The sequence below is a fragment of the Anarrhichthys ocellatus genome, unplaced genomic scaffold, assembly GCF_004355925.1.
Source record: "Anarrhichthys ocellatus isolate YVR2014 unplaced genomic scaffold, GSC_Weel_1.0 scaffold163, whole genome shotgun sequence".
NCBI classification, from domain to species: Eukaryota; Metazoa; Chordata; class Actinopteri; order Perciformes; family Anarhichadidae; genus Anarrhichthys; species Anarrhichthys ocellatus.
The window spans coordinates 208,482-226,157 of record NW_022280193.1 but is presented as its reverse complement, the minus strand read 5'-3'; the positions used below and the strand labels follow the sequence as shown (position 1 = coordinate 226,157).

The 17,676-nt window shown below is 42.2% G+C and overlaps 1 protein-coding gene across 1 annotated transcript in view; it reads left to right on the top strand.

Annotated features, from left to right (window-relative positions):
- Positions 1 to 17,676, top strand: part of LOC116400340 (collagen alpha-1(XXI) chain-like) — a 62,250-nt gene that overhangs the window by 39,505 nt on the left and 5,069 nt on the right. The window contains exons 23-31 of the mRNA XM_031878127.1: positions 4,370 to 4,432; positions 5,416 to 5,469; positions 7,010 to 7,081; positions 7,586 to 7,621; positions 8,629 to 8,673; positions 11,717 to 11,749; positions 13,070 to 13,216; positions 13,498 to 13,552; positions 15,365 to 15,559. Coding sequence (XP_031733987.1) covers positions 4,370 to 4,432; positions 5,416 to 5,469; positions 7,010 to 7,081; positions 7,586 to 7,621; positions 8,629 to 8,673; positions 11,717 to 11,749; positions 13,070 to 13,216; positions 13,498 to 13,552; positions 15,365 to 15,559 — 700 coding nt within the window. The remainder of the gene's footprint in view (positions 1 to 4,369; positions 4,433 to 5,415; positions 5,470 to 7,009; positions 7,082 to 7,585; positions 7,622 to 8,628; positions 8,674 to 11,716; positions 11,750 to 13,069; positions 13,217 to 13,497; positions 13,553 to 15,364; positions 15,560 to 17,676) is intronic.

Sequence of the window (17,676 nt, the reverse complement as noted above, 5' to 3'; positions counted from 1 at the left end):
GTGTTTGTTTGACCCATACATGCACAGTCGCACACTTTACACTGCGTCTGTTGTTCTGACTGTCAGATAATGATGTGGATGGGTTTACATTGTAGTTAACTTGAAAGCCTGCTGCTGGTCTCATACAGAAGGGATAAGTGCTAAAGGATGTCTCAGTGCATTGGTATCAGCATAGTCTCAGTATGATCCAAATGAAGTGCTTTCATCTACCAGCGTCTGAAACCCCCTTTCTGAATGATGAATCTATGTTTTCTGTAACTTTCTTAAACAGACAATCATGTCCACTTAACACAGCAACTGGCCAGGTGTGCAAAGATGTGAAAATCAGGCATCGGTTGAACTTCTCTTTAATTAAACCCTCTCTCTTAAAAAAATGTCACACAGCTACTTCTGACACATTTTGTGTGTACAACTGAATGAACACCTTCGAGGAAAGTGTTTGCCATTGCCTCCATTTCCATAGTTCTTTGTTTGATATGCAAAAACATGTGAGCAAGACACAGAACTTTTGGAGAGGAGATTGGGGAGGCAGTAGGTTTCCAGCCAATAGTAGAGTTAGCAATGACAAGGACTGCAGGTAATTTGGCATTCCAAATTGGTAGTAGACAGGAAACAAATAGCCAAAAAGTCAAACCAAATGTTGACTAAATAAAGGCTATTGACTATTGTCCCAATTGGAAGTTGTCAAATTTCACCCCTGTCAAATAAACCAAGAAAAAGGCCCATACAGTCAGCCCACGTGGGCTTTCTGACCAATAGTCGGCCCTCCTTAAAGACCTTTAACTGTTAACCCACGGGATTAGTGTCTTGCATGCAGGGGTGCTGTGGTTGAAGTGGCAAGCTGCAACAATTTCCGGTGCACAAATGTTTTTTATCCATCATTTACCGCCAGCTGCAGTGTATGTGCAAAACAGGCAACAATGTCCCCGGTTCACCCGTCCGGGAGAGTCAGCAGCAACAATGTATTATGCATTGTCGTGGATACATGCAGCCACTTTCACAGTAATACTCCACTGCATCAATTAGTTTAGCTGCAAAGTTGTCAGCCTGGCATAACATTAGCAAGTGCCCGGTCAAGAAAGAGAGAGTGTATGACAATGAGTATGAAGTCAGCAGTAGTGTTATAGCTGCGAACGTAGCAGTGCAATGTGTGTACAGTTTATTTGGCGGTGAATAAATGCTACAACTCCTTAAGACCCAAGCCAAGGTCCTGCAACCATGATGATTGGGGTGAAGGGGGTTAGCCTTGAAGCTAGCAACAGCTCCGGCTTAGATGAAGCTAGGCTGATCTTTAAGGTGGACAAGTTATTTTCCTTCCAGCTTTTTTTCCAGCATTAATTGGTCAAAATTGTTATTGTTGGTTAACGGTTAAATGGATAATTATTAACTTCCCTAAAACTGGTGGTTTGGCCCACATTTAATCCTTATGGGATCAACATATTCAAAGCATATCACAAATTGTTACCTATAAGTGAGTAAGAGGGTCCACCTGTTTTCACATTTGTCTTTGAGCACTGCAGTCGTATCTGCTAGACTACAATTCACATTACCGTCTCTGCAGTCAGCTCATAATGAGATCATTAATTCAGCCCAGGCACCATAGGAGTCCATTTGATTTACTTAGCAATGCCATTAAGGTGGTGATTGGCTGTTAATTTAGAGCCAAAGTCAGATGAGTGTGTGTGGATTTACAGCTGTACACACAATCAGGGCACCCCCCTCTGGTAAACAAGATTACACAGGGACAGATGCAATTACAGCAGAGCATTGTGAATACACAGACCTCCATGGTGATCTTTGGAAAGTATGTTTGCAGCTATACTGCCCTCTTGTGGTCAAGGTGAGACAGTACAGATAGACGGAGTGAAGAGTCCAGTGAACACTGAATGGAAAGGCTTGTACTGTAACTCAGGACACATTTGCCTTGAGGAAATGAATCGGTGGACAGCCATGGATCAACGACACCGAAAATGATTCAGTATATTTCCTGTATCCTGATCCAATATCAAAATAAGAAACATAAATGGCTTGAATACAGATTTGATCATTTCAAAATTGGGTCTATTTTTAGACTGCATTTGGTTCATACTTTTTCTGTGGCACATAAAGCTTTGATAAAACAAACAAAGAGCTAAAGCTGGTGTAGCCTGCTGCATAGATCTAAGTGCACAGAGGTCCCCAACCACAATATTCACCTCTTAGTCTTCATCCTCCTCTTTCCTGTCAGTAGAACAGAGCACTGCTCTATACAGACAAACACAAACACACACACACACACACACACAGAGTGAAGAGGAGAAAATAGGATGAGTCACCCCTTGTATCTTCTATCTTGGCAACCATATACAATGACTATACATAGAGTCCAAAGTTATTGTCAGTTGACCCAACCAGCACCAATCAAATTTGGCATTTGGAATGTGCATACTCCTGGTTTGGCTCCTTATTCATCAATAAACGTTAAATGGTATGTCTTTATCGCTTGAAATTGTGTATTTTAATTGCCTATATTGTCAATGTGTTTCCCCAGCAACTCATCAACTTTAGTATTGAATTGATACTTTTACAAACTGAAAGGGCTTAAAATGTTCAGATGCAAATGTCAACACAAATCATTCAAACCCCTTCAGCTTTAAAATCATTTCTAAATTGGGAAACTGTGTCTGGATCATAACAATATCAATAAAATGGGCTCCCACACACTGGATAAATGCTCTTAATAATGTAATAGTCACCGTGTGACGAAGGAGGTCTATGTACACCTGATTCAACCCAGATGTGAACCCCAGCTATCACCAGAACTCCATATCAATCCAATATCAGTTACATATCAATCAATAGGTTGCAATCAAATCTCTGAACAAAGGGATGTGATAAATATATAAGACAGTTTGGAAAAATACATAATCCAACATAACTGACCATTCATTAAATTCCTCCCCCAAACAGTGATTGTCCAATTATAACTTAGCAAGCGTAACTTGAAACAGCAGGCCTTTTGAACATTAGAGTTCTCCCAGGCAGCAACCTCTGGTTCTGCTAAGTGAAACCGATGCAGAAGTGCCTTAAACCTGCATTCTCTCTACTGGCCACCAGGGGGCGACTCCTCTGGTTGTATAGAAGTCTATGAGAAAATGACTACTTCTCTCTTGATTTATTACCTCAGTAAACATTGTAAACATGAGTTTATGGTCTCAATCTCTAGTTTCAAGTCTTCTTCGATACAGCATGATGTTCATTTAGTACATTATGGTCCATTTAGAGTGATTGTGATTGACAGGTCGCTGGCACTACCAGAGACATATTCGGTGTCTCTACATCACTCCTCCGTCATCCAAATATGGTAACTTACATTCACCGGTTGCAAAAAGGCAACATGGCAACACATGGCGGAGGCTTCATAACATCAGTCCACAAACCAATGGGTGACGATGACTGCGTCCACTTCTTATATACAGTCTGTGAGTTCTCCAAAATACAAGAGCTAAAGCGAGAGGAACGGAGGCCTGTTTGTCTCACACATTAGCTGAGATTGTTGGCATTTCCAGCTAACTAGTTTACTATCCGCTGTAGCAGCTGAGAGTTACTTCAGAGGCCAAGGGGCACATCACTAACTAACTGCATTTGTATTTGGTTTCAGGTTAAGCGCAATATTATGTATGTCTATCAAGTCACATTATGCCTTTAGCGAGTGGAGACTAACACTGGCCATCCCTGACCCGTCTAAAAGTGACAGTGGTACCTGGAGCATTGTAGTTTGAACGTAGGGCCACTGACCAACGTTTGTGGATGAGTTGGGAGTGAGAATCAATACTCCGTGACATTATAGTAACGCATATCTGTGGATATTAAATGTAGAGTGGCGATTGATATGTATTCAACACTTATATTGTGGTATAATATTTCATTTATGATGAGTACCCATATTGTTATTGTTTGGCTTGTTATTGAAAAGAGGCTCATGTTACCCGTTTTCCCCTCATAGTCAATCCGATTACTGGACAGTGGATGTATTTGCGTGCGTTTCTCTGGTGAAGGCACGTAGGAAGATAGAGCTGGGCTCTGGACACAGCAGAATGCTTTGTTGAATATGCAAACTAGCGTGTGTTTGCACGCTCAAAGCTTGCAAGTGTGGATGTGCATGAGTTTGTTTGTGAGTGTGTGCGTTTGTGAGTGGACCTGCGCCATCTCATTTCTCCCTCAGTACCTCCTGACTAAGCCGTCACGCACTCTGTCACATTCAGCCCAAAGCACTGTGTCTGTCTCTTTCATCTCATTCTCTCTACCCCTCTCATGCCCTTCCTCCCTTGTCCTTTCCCTCCCCTCCCTCTCCTTTTCCTTGTCTCCTTCAATATCTCTCTTCGTCCAGGGAATCCAGGGAGCCGAGGGGCCTCGGGGGCCGCCCGGAGAGATCGGCCAAGATGGTCCCAAGGTCCGTACATTGAACGTTATAATTAGTTATTATGCTAATGGGCCGCTGCTCCCCAGCTGCTCGGCTATTCTCAGCCCCTCCTAATGCTGCAACCTCCCTCCCTGTTCTCTTGATGTTCCCGTAGAGAAAACTATGTTTTGCTGAGAGGGAGCCAACTTGTTTGAAATCATTATTGTTGGTGTTTCTAAATATGACATAAATGCTAATCTGCCAAGGACAGTTGGTATTTGGACATTAGGACTTTTAACACAGAATCTTTGTTGTACCTCCCAGTGGTGGAAAAGTAACTAAGTACATTAAAGCAAGTAGGCTACTTTACTTAAGTAAAATTTTGAGGCACTTGTACGTTACTTATTACAAATTTCTGCTACTTTATACTTCTACTCCACTACAATTCAGAGACAAATATTGTACTTTTTGCTCCACTACATTTATTAAATCACTTGCTAGTTACTTATTTAAATTAGCAATACAAAATATATTCAATAACTAAAACCTTATATAACAAGTACAGGTAAAGATAAGCCATCATAAGATGGGCAATTTACAAGCTAACAGTGTATAAAGTTATTAAAATGATCTCCACCTTTACCAGCTGAAACATTAACCTCCAAGTCTGCACGTGAGCCCTCTGGACCTCTCTGAATGGACACAGCAGTACTTTCTCTAGTTAGGAAAGCTGTCACCACCACTGATGCCTCGTGTGATTGGCCCATGCTGTTTAACAGGGAAGAGACAAGCAACATGACTGGCTGAGAGTACGGTGATTAATCACCACATGCTATGATCTATTATCCCCTTCAGAAGAAACTTCTTTGTGCATGCTGTGCTGCAGCTACACTCTCATGTGCTCTCACCGACCTGTGTGCCGCGCTTTGTGACCGATGAATTGGAGCGCTATGATTTGTGTTACGCATTAGATTTAGGAACGAGTGTAATCAACAGAAATATCGTCAGACATATGTGTTGTGTGTTTTATTTAGGGGAAGTGTGGAGATCTAGGGGTCACTGGTCCCGTTGGTCCACCAGGCCAGAAGGTGAGTGGAGCAGCGGATTATCCGCCACATCACATTGGTTCCTTTCACCTCTGTCTTCACTGCTCTCCAGCACTGCATCCTGCTGTCTGTTTTCATTTCTATGTCTTTCTGTCTGCCTCCTTGTGTTTTCTGTAATACCTACTTTATTTATTCTTACACTAGATAATTACAGGCATTTACATTATACCTAGTGTCGCTAGATAATTGTTTTCTTTAGTTAGAATGGGGACAAACAGGAGGTAGCCTAGCAGCAGGGGGAATCAGCTAGCTTAGCTCTGTCCAAAGTGAAATAATACATCTATAGACACACTAATTACAATGAATTCATCTAATTTGTTTAATCCGACCAAAAAAATCAATTTGTGAGTTTAGGTATGTGATGTAACTATTTCTTGAGGAGCAACAGTGTATCCATCCACCCAGCACTTCAGTGCAGCCTCCCTGGCTGTAGTATAGATACAGTTGGTGAGCACAGGTTCTTGGTCTCCGTACAGAAAGGATGGTTCCTCACCTCAATGACAATACGACGTTTGAAACAGTTTCAGCATGTGGCTGTTGCCCCTGATTCTGGTCTTTAAATACTAATGGCATAAAGACCAGAATCAGGCAGCTTTCAGTGCACGTGAACGTGCCCCACTGGCTCATTCACGGCTGCCGTTCAGCCGTCACCATGTTGAGAGCCAGAATCAGTTTAGGTCATTTCTTCCTCTCTCTAGCTGTTTCCCATGTTGCTGTACAGTTTGACTCTCCACACACGCTCTCGGCCACGGTTGTCTGTCGCTTAACCTTCCGTTGCCAAAAGCATGCTCAGTATTTGCACCTTCATGCCCCCAGTCCCAGTTAGTCTATACTGAAGCTGGCAGCGTTTGAACATTCAACATGGCGGTCGGCTTAGTGAGGGCACTACTAATTCCCCCGGTGGATCAGGGTGCCATCAGGCTGACAGCTTTGGCCTTTTCTCTTTTCCAAACCAACTTCATTCTCCGTCTGTTTCCTCTCATCCTGCCAGAAACTTCTTATTTCCCTTTGGATCCTGCTGATGAGTGACGGCTAGACTTTTATGTTTATTAACTGACATGTTGTGAGAAATTAAAAAGTCAACCATTGTGGTTTTCAATAAGAATCTGAGATGTCTCTGTTGTGCTATTTAATTAGGTAACTTTGGTTATTTTAAAAGGTGCCATCATTCGAAGCCTATGCTATTTAAGTTTTTTGAAGAGGAGTAATGAGTAAAAGAAGGCTTGAAAAGTTTTCTTTTTGCCAGCCTTGAGTACTGGCTAACAACATTTTCCTTAACTGCAGCAGCCTGGGAAGTTTTCACAGGGGATAGAATAGACACCTACACACACACACACACACACACACACACTGGAAACTCAAGGTTTATATTCCCTTTTATCTGCTTCTTTGTTGGATTTCAAACAAAGAGATGAAGGTTTTCCACCTCGTGTGAAATAAATGGCCAGTTTGAGGAATACAGCAGAATATGATCCCTGTCTTTTCTTGAATGCCAGACATCAATAATCTTTCACCTCTACAGGGATCAACAGGGGAGTCAGGCTTTCCTGGGCTGCCAGGTGCCATAGGGCTGTCGGGGTTCAAAGGTCACAAGGTGAAAGTCAACTCATATATTAGTGTACATGGACCATTTCACATAAAATACCTGGATGCTTTTGTTTGGACATAATGAAGTCTACAATTGGCAACAGAGGCGACACTTTATGAATGATTTATAGCTTTGGCTGTGAGGGGTTCATTTGCATGTTTTACTGTAGATGGTGGCAGCTTACTATGATACATACTTGTTAAATGTATTATTCATTTTTTGCTTCGATGACATGATTCATTTTAATGGTGCTAAAGGTTGTCCTTCACACTTGAAAAGCAGCACTTCCAGGCTCATAAATCCCATCCACCCTGACCCTGATCAGTCTGTTTGACATGCTGTGTTTAGTTTAGTTACAGTACGGATGTTGCAGACAAAGTGATGTTATTCTTCTCTTATGATTCCTCAAACAGCTAGCCTGTTACTTGGATGTCACACTGTCATTGTCAAAAAAACAGAAGCTGAAATTCCTGTAAGTGTGACATGTTCTAATGTTCAGTGCATCTTTAGGGGGAGAGAGGAGAGACGGGCTCTAAAGGATGCCAGGTAGGACACCTTACACTTCACACACTTCACACAGTCACACATGTTTATTCACTTAACTGATCACTTACATTTTCTTTAATTGTTTCATCTCCCTAAATAATGGTCTTAATGGCCTCAAATAATTCTCCAGTGTCAATGCAAAATAATAAAAACAGTCATATTTTAAGACACTGACTCTATATAATATATACACTCCATCTCACATAGGTGAAATACCAAACTTCTAAGAAACGATACAGAGGACATGCTTGGTGTCATTAATGGCTGCTACTGTTGTGCTGATTAAGCAATATTGTTTTTTCTTTTGCTAGCATATGTTATGGGGTTATGTTGCAGTGATTGGCATCAGCCCTTTGTGGTCATTTTGATACATGGTATGTCAGACTCCAATGTCTCCTGCTAGTGTGAGTGGAAGAAGCAAACCCAAAGGAATCATTGCTTTGTGTTGTTGTTTGCTTGGGCCTATTCCAGCATGAACACATGAACACCTTAACATTGGAACAACAAGATGGCCCCCCTATTGTACTTTTACTATTGTGAACAGAGCATCAGTCGCAAATGATGAGCACTCTGATTCAGTTGCTTCCTTTTTACGCGCACTAATGGAAAACAGTGTGAGAGCTCTCAGGAGCAGAGGAAGGAGAGCGGTGTGTTACAGTGCTGCAGGAAAAGCCACACCAGAGATGACACGTCAGGTTTGTTAAAGGTCACCAGTAGCCAATTCTCCCTGGGTCTCTCTTATTGGCTGATAGTGGTAATCATGACCTTTTCTCTCTACACACACACACACACACACACACACACACACACACACAGAATGAAGACATGGACCGGCACACTATAATGCACACACACCTAAATCGCCATTATTGCACACATTCAATCTCACCCTTACACACACACACACACACACACACACACACACACACACACACCACACAAAGCCAAACCAGCACTTATGTAAACAAACTTACAAAAACATTTAATCATGATGTATGTCTTTGCAGGGGGAGCAAAGCAGAGATGGAGATCCAGGGACTCCCGGCGTACCTGTGAGTGTAGACTCACACTGTATCCACTGGGTGGCAGCGAAGCTTGTTTCAATATGTTTAACAGGGATCCTGGGTTTGAACTGTGTGTGCTGGTGTGCAGTAAGTTACGAGGACCAAATGTCCCCACAAGCGCACACGGATGAGGAAGAACATCTTCAGTCATCACTTACAAGGAGCTACATTGTGGTTAGAACTGGAGTTGTATTTTTTGTAAAGTCTGTCAGTAGTTAATAACATAAATCCTCTAATCCAAGTCACCATAAAGATTTTATATATATGATATTAATATATGATAATAAACTCTGAAAGTGACTTTACAAGGTATTTTACAAGATTAAAATCAGACAGCATATAAAAACAGAAATGCAATAAAGTATTAAATAGAAAACGGTGTAAGCGAATAGCTGACAGAGCAGGAAAGCACACAAGACTAAAACTGACTAAATGAGAAGAGACAACATACAGATGAGAGAACGTAACAGTGTGGAAGCTCCAGACAGTGATATAAAAACATAAAATCAAATAAAATGTATTCTGAAAAAGTAAACTTTCAGCAGGGACACGAAGGAGGTAACTGACGAAGCTAATCTATTTAGCAGAGTTGTTCCAGACTCTCAGGGCCCTTAAAACGAAGCCACGCTTTGGTGCTTAGACTCAACCTCAGAACAACCGTGAGGATCACAGTGTCACGGTCCCAGTCTTGGCAACAGTGAAAAGGATCCAGTGCAGACCAAGGCTGAATTACAGGCATTTAATGTGTTTTCGAGTTATCATTAAGTGAAGTTTGTGACGTGTTAGCGTATTTTACTTAGTTAACGTACTTATTTGCATCCCAACCACGGTGTTTTTCCTTCGATCTTCTCATGAATTATTCCTTAAATGTGGGAACAAATGGCAGGTGTGAATTTCTTTTTTGACAGAATCAAAAACAGGATCAGGTGAGCTGAAAGAGAACGAAATATTCCTCATGAATAATTTCACAAGGTGAAATTAGGCTTCATGAGGTGTGAGAAGCAGAATTGCAAAACGGATTCAATCCACATTGGTATTATCATCCTCATCAATAATTGGTGATGAGCAAACAATGATATAAATTGCTGTATGATCTGCAATGTCCAGCTGTCCCATTGTAACGTTCATGTTATAATGGGAACGACACCAAATGAGGAGCATTTAAGAATTGATGAGCGAGTATTGATTACTGAGGCATCGATCTTCACGTCCCTAGATGGGGTTTAGACAATGCATCCAGTCAGAGTGTGTGTGTGTGTGTGCGCTATATTGCATCATGTTGAAACAGAGTTGTGTAGTATTGTCTGTGACACTTGAGACAGATAAAAGAAGTACATTTCTCAGTGTGCCGTTTAATGTTCACACGCTGTAGTTCCACAGTGTTGAGAGCATCCCAGCCTCCATGTGACACACTCTCAGGGCTAAATGCATCAGCAGTGAATCACAAGTGTGTCACCGCTGGAATGACATATTTTTGTCTTTAGACAGACATCCTGATACTTACTGGGTAAAATAAATATGAGCCTGCACAGCAGTTCAAGAGAGTGTTCTGTTCTCCTGGTTTCCCTCCTCGTTGACTGTCTACGGGGGGCTGCGGCTCAGTGGGGGAGCGGGTCGTCCTCCAATTCGTTAGGTTCAATCCCCAGCTCCTGCAGTGTCCTTGGGCAGGATACTGACCCCCAAGTTGCTCTTGAAGGCTGTGCCATGTGAATTATTTTAGATCCTGATGGGCAGGTGGCCCTTTGTATGGCAGCCTCTGTTGATATGTAGTGGGCAGCTTTGAGTGGTCGCCAGACTGGAAAGGGACGACATGAATGCAAGTCCATTTACCGTTTAGTGATGTGGCATTCACATTACAGTGTTAGGAGATCATTACAGATTGAAACAGGATCTTTGTAAGAAACCTAGTTGGGCTAAGCAAATGTTTTGTTAGTTGGCAATATAATCTCATCAGTAGACTGAGTTTGCTCAGTTGCGATGGAACTGAAGCTATAAATAACTAAACTTTTCATGATTCTGAGCATTGCTATGTCGACTTAAATGTCAAGGTTGGTTGTGCATTTTTAATGATATACATAGAATATGACGTAGAAGGAAATAATCACACACATACTGACATGCCTCCGGTGTACACAGTCAATCACAGAAAAGGGTTACTGAAGGGAAAACTGTGTCTTCTTGAAAGACAAAGCAACTACAGGCACAGAAGTGGGGACTGGGTCGACAAAGAGATATAAGGCCTCGGGGCACCCATGGCTACTATTACTGCTTTTGGTTATCAGTGTGGATATTTAACTTAACAGTGCGTTTACATGTGACCCTCTCAAGAGCCTTAAGCTTGCGGCTGTGTTTATGTTGAGCATGTGATTTGCATATTAAGCTCCAAAGGGCAGGTTATTGTGTGATGCTGCCACTAAAGCGGTGTCTCCATGCCTCGTTTTCTGTGTTCATGTCTCGGTATGAAAATTGCTGCGATCAGATGTCTCCAGGTTGTCTCTAATGTGCATCAGAGGACATTTAAAGCTGAACCTTTAGCACCACGCAGCTTCCTTTGAGTTTTTGAGTAGTGGGGGGTGATGCGATTAAAAGCATCCTGTTGTATCTCCCGCATCTGAGACTGTATGTGTGAAGCTTGCTAGCTGGGCGGAGCAGCATTTCTTTCTTTTTTTAAATGGTAGACTGGAAAAGAGAGAGGGTTATAGCATGCAACAGAGGTCCCAAAGGAGAACAGAAACAGGGATGTTGGTAGGTGGAAGGCGCTGTAACCATCCGGCTACAAAGGTGCTTCAGAACAGTTTCTGTGCTGTGGGCATCACCAAAAAAGGCTTTAAAGAATGCATTACAATGACCTATCTAAAATATTTTGTGAGCCACCAGTTTTGACAGAAAAGAGAACGTGCAGAGCAGTGAGCTCCTGACATACTAACTCAGCCTTTGATATGTAAGCTGAAGTTTCTAACTGACTCTCTCTATTCCCCCCTCTTCCCCCCCCCCCCACACACCCTTACTCCTCTTTTCTTTCTTCCATCAGGGCAAAGTGGGACCCATGGGAAGGAAAGGAGAGGTTTGTCAAATTAGACTTTGCAGTATTAGATATAATCCATTCTGTCTTATTCTGAAGCGCAGTGAGAGGCCCTGTCAAGCCTGCACTGCTGCTATAGAAGACTTCCAGAGCCAATACCTCCAGGCCTGTGGAAATCTGGCCCCCCGGGCAAAACTATACATCACAAAAGCTCTCTTTTCTAAAGGCGCACACATCTGAAATATCAAACAATACTGTACTCTCTGCAGAATCACAATTTATGGAGATATAGCCTCCCTCAGTTGTGCGATAATATTTGAAGGATATCATCTGATAAAGGTCCACACTGTATTAGCATGCATTTTGATGATTAACAAAAAACTTTGAAATGCTGTGTATAGATTTCATTGGTATATAAGACCACCTGTTAATCCCGCCCACTACTTAGTTACTGTTGCTACACCTGTAAAGCTTTCCATTCTCGCACGACAGACTTCTCACTTGAAATATTTAGTCTTTTGAGAAATAATGAGTTTTTCCATTGGGAAAGAGATGTCTGTAAGTCAGCAGGTCATTTTTTTGAAATAGTAAATTAACCTCCCGGTGCGAACACTTGAATAGCCCTTATTTAAATTATTAGGTCCTGAAAGTTGTAAAATGGACGAATAGCCAAATCTGAGTTATTTTTGTGCAGCAGCTCATGTGATTGAGCCAAGATCAAGCGGCTGGGAGGCGGGACTAAAGGAAACATTAGTGCGCTTTCCCTCGGGGATGCAGAAGATCGCTGGAAGATAATTTAACACTCGGCAGTTGAGCCACTTTGGCTTCACATGTCACTGAGCATCTTTTATAAGAACGAACAGGAAGGAGTCCGCCTCCAACGCTCTCCCGCTAACCTGTTAGCTCACTCTGTTAGCATTCGGGGCCTGCTTCCACAGAGTGCGGAAATATTACGCAGTAGATGTGCTTGTTGTGAACAATGATTTTTTTAAACGTTTGTAGCCACACCACAGTAACTTTACTGTACAGTAGATAGGTATCTAGTTAGCCGGACATGCTAATGATTGCAATTTACATTGGAGCAGACAAACACACTGATCTCTATACAGCTCTTGGATTTGGGAAGATAAAAAAGACACAGTCCTCTGAATTCTTTAAATACTGAATAGTTCTTACGACAGAAAAACTTGACACACGTGCCTACTTGAAGTTGTTAAGCAATGTCCGGAAATGTTTAGCGCCGGGGATCAAATGATCCTTATGCGTGATATAATGTAATTTAGTCAATAAATACCTCAATTTCATCTTTTCTTTTCTTTTGCAACCTTTTGTAATTTCCTCTCCTCCCTTCTGTATCTTCAGACAGGAATGATGGGTGACTCAGGCCACAGGGGGCCCGAAGGAAGGAAAGGGGACATAGGCCACACGGGTACTGTTGGTCACAGGGGATTTCCTGGTCACGACGGGTTGCCGGGCCAACCAGGTCAACCGGGATATCCTGGGAAACCTGTGAGTGAACCTCCTTCTGACCATCTCCTCTGAGCGAATGAAAGAAAAAGAAAAGACAAATGGGCTTAAGGAAGCCATCAGTGATTTCCTGCCTGGATTGGGGCAGTTAAGTTAGGGATTAATGGGAGCGTTGCTGTCAGTGTGGGTGGGCAATGTGAAGTCAGAGAATGAAGCGTTGAGAAGATCCTGTAAATCTGCAGGCACACTCAATCACAGGTTGAGCCTGTTTTCCCAGTCCCACAGTGGATTCAGCTGAATCAAAGTGTAACTGTGTGTTGCAGGGCAAGCCTCCCTCAGATGAATATCTTCTAAAGCTCTGCACTGATGTTCTCCGTAGTAAGTATTTGTTTGTTTTAAGCCCTGGTCTGTAACTCCCTCCCAGCACACACCAAATGCTGCCAGCTACAGCTGTCTCAGATGTAGTGTAGCACATTTCACATAATTCCTTTGATCGAGTCCTTTGATGGAGCTTTCCATTTTTACATGCCTCCCTGTTTCCATTTCCTCTATCTGCAATCATCACTGCTGCTCCCAACAATGATGCAAGAGGATGGAGGAATCGCATCTAACTATAAAGCAAGGGATCTCTGTCTGCATGTGTGTGTGTGTGTGTGTCCTTTGCATATCCTGAGAACCACTCATCCGGTCAACTTCACACTTGGCGGGTGTATTAGCGGGGACTGAAGGACGTGCAGTGGTGAAGTTGAAGAATTTGGACATGTGACACATTCAATATTAATAAACTTTGGATAAAGAAGCGATAGTGCTCTGTGCAACCTTTACAGGCCGCAGCTAATTGACTGCAGTTTACTTTTGCTGGATGTTGGATATACTAACATTATACTAACATTACTGAGCTCTTCACTTCCCTGGATTAAATGAGCGATGAGTGGTTCTCAAAAACTCTGCAAGAACAAGCTATAACACTGACCATCATTCTATGAACTTGATGTAGCTAATTTGCCATCCACCATTGGTTTGGTGTCCACCAACTCTTGAGGTAAATAACTGTCACTGTAGCTGCTCAATGCTCCACTGTGTTTAACAGTTGTTTGCTAACTTTGTCCATCTGCTGTTTGGACCTGGGCAGGAAGTGGGATTTTAGATCTTTTTTACTTAAAACAGCTGCTGCTGCTGCAGTTTACAAAGTTAAAGGTTCTCTATACGGAATTCAGAGCATTCGGCAGCTAGCAGCTAACGGTGCTAGCAGCACGAACAGTACAAACGACACCAACAGTGCTGTCAGAGCTAACAGTGTTTTCCTGGGGGCAAACCGATGGGACGGCGCTACACTTCCTCCATGAAGCTGTCGGTCATATGGGCGCTATGGAGAGCGAAGGTCATGAGCCGGCCCGGCTTTGTAAACAAACATCGAGAGTAAGCCAGAACAGTAAAGTTGCAGGCTGTCTAACCAAAACACTCCATAGAGCTGAGGTCAATTTTTGCTTTAAAATGTAGTATTTTTTCCATTTTATTTTGTGATTTTGTTCAATTAGTAATATAAATACAATTATTTGATGAATGTAGATTTGAAGAAAATCCCAGCATGCCTGATCCACATAGATTATGTCTGTTGCTCCAGAACTGATTATAGCTGAAGTCAATCAAAATCTATAATTGGTTTGTGGATTGATGATATAAGGTTGCTGCTGTGGATGACACATATTTGAACCCCACTTTCCTTAAATGAGTAGAGATGAACTTGATAAAGAACAATGAACCTTTGAGGATGAAAAATCTGACGAAGTTGCAAAAATTAATTTTCATCCTGATTACATGCACATATGTTATTCCTGTCGGTAAAGGTAGTCAGCCCAATTTGCAATGAATATATTGGCCAATCAATGGGCGTAGCTCTAATTGGAAGATCCTCTATGATGGTCGACCTTGATCAATTTTAGGGTAATGGGCCGGAGGAGCACAGATAAGAGGGAGCATATTTAGTTGACTGGAAAGGACACAATATCTTTGTAGCAAACAGGCTCCTGATTGGCTACGGATTTCCATATTATGGCAACTAACAGTCTAGAGAATCTCGAAATCCCTTAGGGACAGTATTATGTGGTCAGACTCTGTTATGAAAGTAGTTATCACATAATATTTAATATATTACTGGATTACTCAGCAACTTCTGGCTGTGCCCTGCAGATCAGCTCCCAGCACTGCTCCAGACTTTGGCCCCTCCAGCTAGGTGTGAGCCTTGCCAGAGCATGAAGGGAACTCCGGGAGAGCCAGGAGCATCAGGACCCAAAGGCTCCATGGGTACTACAGGCTACCCTGGCAGGAGGGGCACTCCTGGTTACCCTGGACCTTCTGGAATGCAGGGTCATGCAGGCCTCAAAGGTGATATAGATAGATTGTCTTTAAAGGGATTAATCAAGTTCATGTTATCTGTATTCAATGTCTTTAAGCCAGTGGTGTCTGACCATCTGTAACGGCAGTCTCCTTACTCTGATGAAAACAAGATAATAAATAACACAACTTCACAGAGAAGAGCGAGGACACATTTTACTGGTGCCTTCATCAACAATTAAAATCAAAACAGTGTCAATAACTAACAAATTGGATGTGTTGATGTTCACTGTACCCCATAAAACAAGATCATTAAACAAGCGAACATCAGTGAAAGTCAGCAGAGCAAAAGACAGCAAATACTAAATGCTAACACATCTCAATGAGCTGTCTTTGATTTATCACCACTTAAAGACAGGCAGTGGCTAATCAGCTGAGAAAGATGCCAAACTGTACCACTCTTCCACTGTGTAACATTTCCACTATTTAAATGGGGAGAACAGGAGCCACCATCACCCCTTAATGACAAGCCGCGACCCAAATCGAGGACAATTTTCAACTTCTCAAATGTATTTAATGAAAAGATGGTGCAGTTTGAACCTGAGCTGAAAATGTCCTCTGCAGTCGTAGTAGTAGGGAGCTCTCTTGTGCAGAGAAATTGTTCCTGTAAGTCCCCGTCCCACACATGTTTCACGTAAATGAGTAAAACTGCTTTGTTGTTATGTCTGTAGATTCGTCCATTTGTAATGCAAAAGTACCACTTGCTTTAATTTGAGCTGTGGTCTGTTGTTTGATGTCATCCGACATGTCTTCAATTCGACTATTTATAGTGTCATTTGACAGAGGTATAGTTTTCAGTTTATCCTCTGCTGATAGCATTACAAGGCAGAGTGTGAATAGATGGCACTCCACTGCATAAAAAATCCCCTTCAAAATAAAAGCACAGGATTATTTTTTTTCAGGCAAAGGCCCGCGACCCACTGAAAACGGGTCCGCGACCCACCAGTTGAGAATCACTGCTCTAGAGGTATCAAGCTTGAGAGAAGAGACTAAAAGCTGGGCTTGGAGATGAGAGGTTTATCATAAAGTCTGTCTCAAATTGGAGGCATGGAGTTTGAAAGAGATGTAAATTTAGGATATTCTGCTGCATTGATTTTATCCGTTTATTAGGACTCTTGCGAGTCCCCAAACTTAGTATCAAAATAAATCACAGCAGTACCCCTTTAAGCCTGGTTGGTTCTCTATAAACCACTCAGAGAACAGATTCAGTTTGGAATTCTTATGCTTGAGGAAGTGGCTATACACCAACAGTATCCTGCTGGCGACTGCATACAAAGGCTTCATAGTGATGCCCACGGCTCGGGTGATGGCAATCTTGATTGGCCTGTCTGGCATTCCATCACTTTTGTGAGGCTGAAATATCTCAACAGCGATTGCAATGACATTTTGTACAGACATTCATGGTGCCCAGAAGATATATTCCTACTGACTTTGGTAGTCCCTTTACTTGTCCTTTAGTGCCCCCAGCAGGTCAAAGTGTTCTTCTTGTAGACGGATTGGCACACATTATGTACAGACATGCGTGGTTCCCAGATGATGAATCCTAATCACGTTAGTTATCCCCTGACATTTCATCCAGCACCACCAGAAGGTAGACACTTTCAGTTTTTAGTGAAAAGTCTCTTGCCATTCCATTGAGTACAGGTATTCATCTTCCTCTCGGAACGAATTGTAAGCCCTTTGGAGACTGTTCATCCAGTGCCTTCATTTGGTCATATTTATAATCTATCCAATACTTTGGTTTATAACCAAACATCTGCAAAACGAATGACATTTCCATCAGTCGCAACTGTCCTTTGTATTTACCGCTAATAAGTAAATGTTAGCATGCTAAAGTAGGATGGTGAACTTGGGAAACCTTATACCTGCTAAATAGTTGTGCAATGGATCATAACACTCCTGGTTCAGATCGGATCACGGATCAGAGTCACAGATCGGATCAGAACAATAGAAAAAAAAGGGAGCAAATATAACTTTTAGAGATCCCTGATCACTTTTTTTTGCAGCTGACACTAATTGCCAATCATTGATAGTATAGCAGCTGTCTACAGAGCTCCAGAAAAAGTGTTTTGCCACCGTTCTGAAAATCATTTCAACCACTCTGAAGT